The following is an 11,468-nucleotide window of genomic DNA, read 5'->3' on the forward strand; positions in this document are numbered from 1 at the left end:
GTATTTAAAAGTTTGTATGGACTTTAGCTTTGGCACAATGTTATGATCATGTAAAAAGGTACTAAATGGGCTTTACCAAAGAGTTATATCGAATTATATTTCTCTATAATTATATGCCTCACCCAATAAAATATTCTTCAGTAGCTTTTAGAGATGCGAGGCATTGCTCGATTGCTTTGTCTCTCGTCGTAAAGCCTCAAAACTACTGCCGCAGTTTCTTCTATCGCACTCTCTGTCACTTCTGCAAAACAAAAACAACTCATCAAAATTTTAAAACATTTTTGTAATGAAAATGTGTTAAAAATTTTCATCATATATAGACTTACCAATCACTGGCCATGTAGGATTCTCTGCAAAGATTCTCTTAGCAAGCTCAAGCTCTTCTTTAACAGAACCTAACTCAGAATACTTTGTCTTAAAACTCGAACCAAGTCCAAGACTTTTGGCTCTAGCCTCTCTTATCCCTTGCAAGACGACCGGATTAATCATCAGACCAAAAACCTTTCTCGGGTCGATCTCAAACAGAGTCTTGGGAAGTTCTACACCGTTCACGATCGGTACATTAGACACTTTGTAACCCTTTTGAGCTAAGTAAGAAGAGAGCGGTGTCTTCCCTGTCCTTGAGACGCCTACAAGAACAATGTCTGCTTTTTCAAGATTCTCAGGCAAGGCACCGTCGTCGTGTTTGATGGTGAATTCGATAGCTTCGATTCTTTTGAAGTAGTCTTCGTTGAGAGTTGAGTGTGTGACGCCACGTGGGACACCGGAAGGATTAGTGCCCAAGTGAGATGAGATTGAGTCTGTGATTGGTCCGAGGATGTCTAGTGATGGAATACAGTATAGCTTACAAGCTCTCATTGCTGCTTCTGCCATGGATGGATCAGCTAAAGTGTAGATTACCATTGCTCCTTCTCTTCCTGCTTGCTTTATTATCTCCATTAACTTCTCTCCATCTTCAATCTTCACCATCACAACAAACAAATATTCATCAGCCATAGATTCAATTTCGGTTTATAGAAAACCGAATGGGTTGAGGTTCGGTTAAGTAAAAAATTGAATCGATTCATGCAAGTAACATTGAAATACCAAACACCTTCAGCTAGAATTAGGAGATAACTATCATTTGATCCGATCGGTTTAAAGTTCGGTTTTTTAAAATTGAGGGAATTAATAAATCCATTAACCGGATGGATTTCTGTTTGGTTTAACTGAAAATTGAAATATTCAGACAAGTGAGGTAGAAAGTCGAGCATACCCCTGAGTAAAGATGTGTGTTAACGGGACAGCCACGGTCGACCAAGCAGTAATCGAACTGACCCAGAGCAGCGTTAACGGCGTGTTCCGCCGTCCATCCAGTTCCGTCAGAGACTATGTAAATCGATTTCGCCGCCTCCATATCCGTCTCGTTATCTCCATTAGTTGATGATGATACGTCACTGTCCAGTGTCGAAACATCAGAGCGATTCGAACTTTCGATCGGACGCATCGGACCGGTCGTGCTGTTTGAAACATTATTAGTCGTACGGTCCACCTTCGCGCCGGATCTTAAGGTTCGTGCTCTGTTCCAGCGATTGAGCTGGGAGCTGAATTTTCTAAGCTTCCGTTCGGAGCCAGATTTGGAGGCGTTTAAGGAGACGGAATCCGAACCTGCAGGTTTGGAGTTTGAGTTAAGGTTGGATGAGATCGGTGGTGGACGTCCCTGCAACTGCATCGCCGCGAGAAGAGCCATTTCTTTTTTTTCCCTTTTTTTCTTTTTTTTTTTTCTCTAATTTATCGTGGCCCTTCGCTTCATAATATCTTCTTAAATTATTAGAAATTTGGTAATAAATAGTTTTCGTAGGATTTTTGTTTTTCTTATGTTTTGGACGAAACTTAAATTGGTTAATCCAACCACTTTAAATTAGTTATCGGTTTAGTTTTTAAATTGTATAGATTTGGTATATATAATTTTAAAATTAGTATTCAGACTTACTCAACCGAATTAAGCTCTGGTTTAGTTTTAAAATTGGTTTTCTAAACGATTTTGACTGAATTTGATAATCAGAAATAACATATTTTCCAAAAAAAAATATGAAACAACAAAATTTAAAATAAACCATAAAACCTAAAATCAATTTTAAAAAGAAACGGGTATATATTAATAGAGATGATTAAGGAACCTAGGAAGACCAACTTTAAAACCAAGCTTTTTGACATCCTCTTGAACTTGTTGTCTGAATTCTCGAAAGCTAAAGTTTCTGTAAGTAGGGTAATCACTCGAACACTCAATAACGGCGTCGTATGATGGACATAGAAAATACGCCGTTGAGAATCTCTCCACCTTTGGATTTGTCATCACACGGTGTTCCACACTTTTGTACATGCCATTGCTCCATGCCTAACAATTCATATATACACAATAAGAATTGGAAGCAAATTGAAACTAAGCTGTAAGCTCGAAGTAACTCCTACCTAGCTAGTCTTAGTTTACCTGAAATAAGTCACCAATATTGATAATGAGAGCTCTAGGGTTCGGTTTAACGGCGATCCATCTATTGTCTTTGATGAGTTGGAGTCCACCGACTTGATCTTGATACAAGATTGTGACGAAATCACTGTCCGTGTGTGGCATTAACCCGTACACCTCTGATGGTTTTGGACAAGGCGGGTAACGGTTCATCCTTAGATAACATGTATTTCTCACACAGTTTTCTTTGAAGTAATTTGATTTTCGTCCTGATTTCTCTGCAAGAACCTCTGCCAATAGATATGCTAGCGCCTCCGATGCCGAAGCAAATTTCTCCATTATTGAGCTGTAATACCAAATGTAAATTAAGATTATGACATGAATGATCCACACGAAAATACATCATTAAATAATGGCGGAATATGGCATAATGTAAAGTAATTTCACATGATTATGTGGATTAATTTGGTGAAAATTTTCTGATTCCACAACTGATATGTCTTAGCTATCGTTCAAAAAATTTCGCGTAAAGGATGTAACGTTCAAGGTGCATGTTACATGACACAAACGAATATATAAAATCATCAACTCATAGAATAATAATAAAAATCTTCTGGTGGAAGAAGAAAACGGGGTAGAGTTCATATGTGAATGGACAAGGGTCCCAAGAGACTCAAACAAGACGAGAAGAGAGAAGAAATAAAATAACGGGTTTTGCACCAGGTTGAGAGGAGAGGTACGTGTACGTGTCCGATCCATTTGCTTCTCTATGATAGAGATATCTCCTACCTGTTAGGAACATGGGACCATTTTTCCAATTTTGAGTCTTCTATATTATTTCTCTTTTTGGCTACCCTCTACGTTTATGTATCTAATGTTTATAACTTTGTATCATCTTTGATCATTTGAAATTTGAATGATGGAACTCTATTTCATTTTATCCGGTGGGACTAGCTCGGTCGAGAAAGTTTTGGATGACTAGGCCACATGAAAGGTTATAAACCAATTATTTCTATAGGTTTTATTGATCACTGTAAAATCATAGAGATAATAAAATTGTGATCTAAAAATGTATTTTCTTATGGAATATAGTTTGAACTTTCCCCATGTGTTTTCTTAAATGTAGATATTGTATGTATAAATACACACACATATATATGTATATATATTGATCACTTGGGGTGTTATTATAATTAATAATTTTTCTGATTTTATTGCCAAATTGCCACTAATAGTGACTTATCAAGAGACGCCATCTACGAAAAGTAGCAACGGTATGTGGTCACACACATACTCAAACTCTCTCTCTCTCTCACACACACACACAAGCTGATGAATCAATGCATAAGATGTGTAAGACAACCACATGCATGCAAATTGCAAATACATATACATATGTAAGAATGTGTACAGCTTCCAGCACACATTAGTACACACACCGTGACACCGATCACAAGATAATTTATATACGTGATATAGCCAGCTAGCTAGCCTGGCATGTTCAAGTACTTCTTCTTCCCTACCCTTCCATTATCCCTCTTTGCTAAACAGACGACAGTTTTCTCGTGACTCTTCCTTTCTTTTCTCACCATATACATAGTACTGTAATATTATATTATACACAAGTGTGTACTATGTGTTTCTAGATATATCGTACCTAGCTAGCTAACGTTTCTATAGTTTTTGACTATATATTTTGTAAATTATAATGGGCACAGGGCGTACAGACACTATGTATAATGTTAAAAGTTTGAAATTTTTGAATTGTAATGTTTGTGTGTTATTTTAACAGCAACTAATATCTCCTAATGAGTTGGTTGACGATTCTTTTCTTTTCTGTTTGGAACCATGATGAGTTGGTTAATGGTTTTCGATTATTTCTCCCGACAAAAACCGACCAAAATCAGTTGGTCTGAATCCCATTTTTTTATTGACAACAGTTTGTAGGTAAGAAAAAAAAAAATAGATATCTGAATAAAAGGTTTAGTGTCTTATAAAATTATTCCCCGCCGAATAATCTTATAATTCGATTTTTTAGCATGTTAAAGAATTTGAAGTTGACGAATTCCTACGAATATATATATATATATATATATATATATATATATATATATATAATATATATATATATATATATATATAATATAGTATATATATGTTATATATAGTATAATTATATTCATATATTATATCTTATATATTGTCCAAAAACATAATAATTAATTTTTTTTTTGGAATTAATAGCATTTAATTATTCATTGTATTTTCACATGCCAACTTGCTATCTAAAAATTAGACTTATTCAAAAATAGTATAAAAATTTGGAAAACATAGAAACGCATGAGAGATGGAGAATAAATCTTTGACCCAATGGCCAACAACTTTATTTTCTCTATGATATAAAAATTTATTTATTCAAAAGTATCCAAACTTTTTAATTAAATATAGTTATACAGATGACAACACTCTATTATATGCTTCAATTAAAAACCACCATATTCTAAACTAAAAAAACTGCGTTTGTCTCCCATGTTCTTAATCTTGACTAATCTACTAATTTTTCTCTGCAAATTGTGTTACTTATAGTCAAACACTTGACATTAATTAAGATTATCAATATAATTCATCATTAATCCTCAAAACACTAGCTAGTTATTAAACTAACTGAAATATAACTTACAGCATATAAAGTTATAAGTTGTATTTTAATTTCCATCTTGTTATTGGGATTCTTCTCCACATGATATATTTTCAAATAATCTATATACTGTACTTAATAATTATATTAACTCAAAGTAAAAGTTTAATACAATTGATAACAATATTTGTGTACCTGAGAGTAGTGAGGTCCTTGTTGTCAGAAATATCTGTCATGGGAACATGAAAAGCTTCCGACCAAGAAAGCTGCCGGAGACAAGTGGCTGACGGCGTTCCCCACCGGTAACTCCCGGCGGAGAACTTATCCGACTTACTTTTCTTGCCAAAAGGTTCTCTAAAAACCCTAATTTGCTCTTTTCTCATCTTCTCTAACACATCCATTGATATTCCATGGTTTATCACTTGAAAAAATCCCCACTCCCTAGAAGCTCTCGCGATATCTTCCTTACATTTCTCTCTCTCCTTCTCGGCTCCATAGATCAGACGGCTAACGTCAATGACCGGAAGCTCCACCTCTTCGACGACAGCCGTGACGGAGAAGCTAATGGGTATATCGGGAATATTTTGTTCTGTGTTTGTAATCTGATTATACAAAAGGGTGTTGTATATTTCGTTGAATGGGGGATCCATGAGAATATCACCAAGCAAAGAGAACGATGAAGAAGAAGAAGAAGAAGAAGAAGAAGAAGAAGAAGAAGAAGAAGAAGAAGAAGAAGAATAGTAGCGAGAGTTATTAGAAAAAATTATGGGAAGTGAAGGCTATCAAAATACGTGTTGTGATGAGAGACACAATTCTTAACATTTATATAGACGTCCGCCGATATGCATATGCATATCGAGTGCAATTTGTTTACATTTTGCATTTTAGTATACCATGTTGATGATTAAAAAAATATATAAAATAAAAATATTTGAAAGAAAATAATATTGTTTGCCGCCCGTCGACATTTTTAATTACGCACCATTACTATAATAATTATTATTTAATGAGTAATCATCATTTGTATATTCACCTCATTCTTTTGCAACGTCTAAATGAGAATACGTAAGATAAGTTAGAAATTAAAGTGGATAATTTACTAATTAATTCCTATAAAAAATAATCTTTTAAGATCATTATGTTTTATTTTCCAAATGATCACAATTTATAAACTATATGTGAGTAGAATTTAAATGCAAAAACCTTAGGAAAGAAAAATATACGATATGGGTAAAGTGTATATATGGTGGACAAGATACGAGAATGGGGATTAATGAATTTGGTATTATTAGAATAAATTAAGTTGGGGCTGTCTTGGAGAACATGATGTTGTTTCATTTTCAAAGGTTTGAATATTTTGCTTGTCTGGACACCGTCCTTAATTTGTTTCTCATGTTTTTCACTTTCTTCTATGTTGTACTGTTTTTATTTATTTTTATAAATATTCCTTCTCTTAATCAGAAAACTAATCAGCTTCGCTAGCTGGATAAGAACCAGTAATATAAAAACATTATGTTTGCGTTAATTAGTACGTAAGCTATTAGTATAAAGAGAATATGCGGTAATAGAATAAGAGAAGTTATATATGGAAGCAAGAGAAGCTTGGGGACCAAGATAAAGAAACACGACGACTTTTACTTTCCTTTCTCATCTATACGTACGCACTGTCAATTCCAATAAACTACGAAGACAGTTTACAGCTGCAGCTACAGTTACATAATTATATTTTTTAGTTCACTGAGATAATTAGTTCTTTATATTATTTCCATAGTTTACGCTATATACAAAGTTTACAAACACGAAACCATACACTAATGTTGTAAACAGTTTACATTTTTGCGTCTGTGTCTTTTGCTAAATATGCATGTGTAATAGTTCGAATTATACAAAATAGTGTTCACTATAAATATCAAATTTATATGCATTTTAACTTTTTGCTATTTATATCTTTAACAAAAGATAACTTCGGTTTTTTAACCTTTTGGATAAAGTTAGGATGCACCGACCAAATAGTAAATACAGTAACAAAAAGAAGTGTAAATCTACTATTGGTAATGGATAACTCAAAGCATTACAGATTATATTGTCATAAATGTCGTTGCTTTGTTTGCATTTTATCCAAAACAAATGTGTTTTTTTCAACTACACTAAAGTGAAGGTTATAAGAGATACGATCGATCAACATGTTCTGGCTCTGCTCCAACTCCAATTGTATTCAATATATTATTCAAGCCAAAACATTAATGTAATCAATATTAATTCCACTTCTGCACTTCATAAGCCTTTGTTCAACTCGTTTTTCAAATTATTTAGCACCATCAACATCTCATTTACAGCTAGACTTCAAAAACTAATTTGAGTTCTTGTCCAGAATAGAATCTTCCGGTCATAAAACATAAAGAGGTTTGAACAATCACGCTGCTTTGGTGCGCTTACATCGAGCGATCCATTCACTGCCTTTAATGAAACATGCCTAAGGGATTTACCGACGTTTTTTTTTTTTTCTAGCCGCTTTACTTTGTTTACTATTCCAAGTTTTACAAAAAAAAAAAAAAAACGTGGATAATTCAAGAAAGTAATGATTTAACTAACCATAGGAAGCTATAGCTAGGAAGGCACTTCCCTGATTACTATTAGTCCACATATCATATTCAGTATTATTTTACTTTATGACTTTAGATTTTTTGTTGTTGTGGGTTCTCTTCTCTCGCTTTATTCCTAATCCTCTTACGTATAGAGAGCTACGTACGTCACACACACTACGTTAGTACGTTGTGTAAATTATACTATGCTTCCAAATAAGGGTCTCAAAATGACCATATCCGCTCACCTAAACTCAATTTATCATGAGTTAGCTAGTGACTTAATTAGTGTATCTTATCTTATCAACTAGTTTATTCTTTATTTTATTTTTGTCAAATAGATGAGTTCATTTATTACTAAAGTTTATACAGACAACTGAACTTTTCTAATCAAAAAATTACAAAAGTAGTCAAATTTCCGGATGATTATTTGCACCACAAACGTTTTTAGTTTTAATCCACTGGAATTTTCTGTAAGAACATCGATCTACACAACTATATATATCAACTACCATATTAAGTTTATTTGATCAACTAATTATTCGTTTAGAACGAGTTTTCACATACTTTTCGATCATGAATGACTTTTATTTTCGTCCACGACTAAACTTGTTTGAATGAACAAGGCTATATCATGATTCTTAATACTTACAAATTCCAAAATCTGATAAGTTTGATATCTTTATAAAATAGTTCTAATTGCCCCAGATTTTTTAATGATAATTTGTTTAGCAAAGTGGTATCAAGCAATTAATTACTTCAATTATTTTAAAAGGACCACTTGATAATATTTATTTTCAATTGACAACTCTAGAGAGTCAAACGCAGTAGGCCATCCGGATCGATCTCGCGACTTCTCAACTGGGCCTCCATTGATAATGTGATGTTCTTTTTTCTTTTCTTTCTTTCTTTCTTTCTTTTAGAACTGTATTATAAGTTTTTAGTAACAATAATATATGATATATGTCGTCACAAGTAACTATTAATTAATAATAAGAAACTATGTAGTATATTTCTGGAGGTAACGAAACAACGACCGGGTTGGATCGTAAAACATGCATGGCAAAGCTTTTTTGAAAGATTTTACACGGCTTGCTTTGTAACGAAAGATGTGTTTGTTATACCGTATATTCTTCACATCAAAAAACGTAAGAAAAGCATCATTACCTTTATCAATCTTTAATTTCAAAAAAAAATAAAAACAAAAAAAATTGTTGACTTTGCAACTATATTTTTTCTTCATTAATTTTTTTTAAATTGGTATGTTAAATATTTTTCTATAAATGTTGTTGAAGGAAAATGAGTTGTCGGAAATCTAAATTGATAAACCAGTCCAATCGTTCGCAATGATAATTTGATGTAACCCAAAGAATCTCGCATGTAGGCTCTACCACTTTTAATATTTATGTGTCAATTAAGTGTATTTGCATGGTGGCTCAACTGGTCATCACTCATCTTCTCAGAATATATATATATATATATATATATATATTTTAAAAATCATCCTTAATAGAAATATGAACACGAATTATTTTCTGATTCGACTGCATACTTCTCCGGCGCAGAAAACTACTAATAATATAATTTTCGTTCGAAAATTAAGATAGATTGAAAAATGGATTGTTCCTTAATAGAGACTACACATTCTCATTTTTGATATATAATTTTTTGTTTATATCATATATGGTGTGACTTGTGTGAGCATACTGAGGACTAGAATGAAGAAACTTGGAAGAAGGAGAACCAAATGAACAATTCAAAGCATTTTCTTAGCATAAATTTCTAATAAATAAGTTTAGTTGTTTCAACTATCTTTTTTGTTTCCTAATTAATAATCCATGATTTCGTTGTCAAGTACATAGTGTATATATTTTGTCGGCTTAACCCACGATTTGATTTTGAATGAAGAAACGATTTGATATAATCAATCTAAATATCCATTTAAGACACTTGAGGTCAAGATATCATTACCATGTCCTTAGAAATGGAAAATATATAGCGTTTCTTGTATAAATGGAATCTCCCAATTGTGCGTTTCTTGTCACATCGTTCAATAAACAGATAATAAATCAAGTCACCACCACCACCAAGAGAAAAATTGTTAGGAAGATGTAGCTCATGATACATGTTCAATTAGTACAAGAGTAAAATTGTGTCACCGTGTGAGTGAAAACTAGGGTTTCCTATCCATTTTTTGTTTAATATAAAACAGTACTGTTCACGTTCATATTATATTTCTAGTGCAACAAAGCATCTGATAGATTATTTTTGCAAGTGGCATATATATAGAGATTCTAGGCCGTAATTAGTCTTCGATCGATTTGGCAAATCCGGTATGAACTTGAAAACTGAAGAGATAAAAGAAGTGAAGTGACCGCACATATATAGGAAACGTGCCTTGGGCACAAGGATGATACTTGGTTCATTGGTATACACAGATTGGAAAAGGTCACATGCTCTATTCTATATGTATACTCTTATATGTATTATTATGTTATGTATATAATATGTGAATCATTGACAATAAGAGCAATTTGATATATTGGTATCCATTGGAAACTTGAAACACAAAAAACGTTGACCAAAAAAAAAAAAAAAAACACACAAAAAACTTGCGATATTAGGAGATCCTCAAGAGATAGCACATCTTGGCGGTTTAACTCTTGGTATTTTCAAGATTTGATTTGTTAGTACGACATTACGAGTGAGGCTTGAAGAGTCCAAAAAGAAAAGTCAAGGATTTGTGTATGTCTACAGAAATTACGATATTAGCAAAATAATAAGTTATTTAAATGAACCCGCAAGAACCAAGAAAAGTTTTTTTTTTTAATTAGAAAAAAATGTGCATTAAATATATATGACATTTAAGTTCAATCATTTGAACTAGACGTGTCAAATTAAACACGTTGATTCATCCGCCATAAATAATTTTCTGATCTAATATCAATCAGATGTGTGCGTATGCATGGTAAATAGACGCTTCGCGATTGGGAGGTGTTTCACTAGCCCGGAACCATACTATGTATAGTTTACTAATCATACAAATATTTTGCAAGTGGTTTCTACCAAACTCAGTAACTTTTGTTGACGTGCGGATTTTGGCTCGTTTTCCTCTACTAAAGTTGTAGCTAGCATGAAGAACTAATCAAGGATCACTTAACTTCTTTGTTTGGTTAAAAGTGAAAAACTCACTAGTGACGACTAAACTAATACATTGACCTAGGAGATAATGAGGAGAATATGGAAGTGGTTCTGGTCGTGAATTGGTCCAACAAATCATAGACAAATGAATATGTAAGAGAGGAGAAAAAACAAAGCATGTGATGATTATAGAATAAGATCCAGCAGAATAACCGTTACCCTGAAACCTTGTCGGCTCATACGTGGTGACTTGCTCAATCACATGCAACATTTTTTCCCCGATGCAAATATTTGCATGAAACAATGTTCCAATTCTATTTTAATTTCTTTTTTTTAAAACATTATTTTTCTCTTCTTGGTACTTGTGAAATAATTTGATCAGTCAAATGGTTGGCTCCTTCTTCTGATGACTTCTGGAAGAAAATTCTTTGAATTGTTCGAGACCACGTGCCAACAACACAGAGTGGAATCATCATCATGAGCGATCTTTTGTATTTTATACTACTATATTATTTTTATACTTGCAAACACAAAAGGAAAGCAAAAATGCAAAACATATTTACTTGTTCTTGTTTGTGTATATGACCATTTAAGATTTGTATCAAATTTTGTTGAACTCAACCCTTCAATTCCGAGGGTGTTTTTTATGTTCCCGCTATTT

General features: G+C 33.0%; 2 protein-coding genes across 2 annotated transcripts; both read right to left on the bottom strand.

Annotated features, from left to right (window-relative positions):
• Positions 1–28: 28 nt before the first annotated feature.
• On the bottom strand, positions 29–1,849 carry LOC17878882 (pyruvate, phosphate dikinase regulatory protein 1, chloroplastic). The gene is made up of 3 exons (XM_023779705.1): positions 1,256–1,849; positions 327–960; positions 29–241 (listed from the first exon to the last, which is right to left on the bottom strand). Exons 1-3 carry the CDS (start codon positions 1,727–1,729, stop codon positions 138–140), a joined length of 1,212 nt encoding a protein of 403 aa, XP_023635473.1. The 5' UTR covers positions 1,730–1,849; the 3' UTR covers positions 29–137.
• Positions 1,850–2,097: 248 nt separating this feature from the next.
• LOC17879009 (gibberellin 2-beta-dioxygenase 8) lies at positions 2,098–5,794 on the bottom strand. The gene is made up of 3 exons (XM_006282888.2): positions 5,280–5,794; positions 2,471–2,792; positions 2,098–2,377 (listed from the first exon to the last, which is right to left on the bottom strand). Exons 1-3 carry the CDS (start codon positions 5,732–5,734, stop codon positions 2,138–2,140), a joined length of 1,017 nt encoding a protein of 338 aa, XP_006282950.1. The 5' UTR covers positions 5,735–5,794; the 3' UTR covers positions 2,098–2,137.
• Between the last annotated feature and the right edge of the window lie 5,674 nt (positions 5,795–11,468).

The sequence above is a fragment of the Capsella rubella genome, unplaced genomic scaffold (assembly GCF_000375325.1).
Source record: "Capsella rubella cultivar Monte Gargano unplaced genomic scaffold, Caprub1_0 scaffold_7, whole genome shotgun sequence".
In the NCBI taxonomy this organism is placed as follows: domain Eukaryota; kingdom Viridiplantae; phylum Streptophyta; class Magnoliopsida; order Brassicales; family Brassicaceae; genus Capsella; species Capsella rubella.

Coding starts and splice junctions, on each gene's coding strand:
- LOC17878882 (XM_023779705.1), bottom strand. CDS start 1,729: ATGGCTCTTCTCGCGGCGATGCAGTTGCAGGGACGTCCACCACCGATC. Junction 961..1,255: donor ACACACATCTTTACTCAGGG/GTATGCTCGACT, acceptor GTGATGGTGAAG/ATTGAAGATGGAGAGAAGTT. Junction 242..326: donor TCCTACATGGCCAGTGATTG/GTAAGTCTATAT, acceptor TTTGTTTTGCAG/AAGTGACAGAGAGTGCGATA.
- LOC17879009 (XM_006282888.2), bottom strand. CDS start 5,734: ATGGATCCCCCATTCAACGAAATATACAACACCCTTTTGTATAATCAG. Junction 2,793..5,279: donor AAGGACCTCACTACTCTCAG/GTACACAAATAT, acceptor TTGGTATTACAG/CTCAATAATGGAGAAATTTG. Junction 2,378..2,470: donor ATATTGGTGACTTATTTCAG/GTAAACTAAGAC, acceptor ATGAATTGTTAG/GCATGGAGCAATGGCATGTA.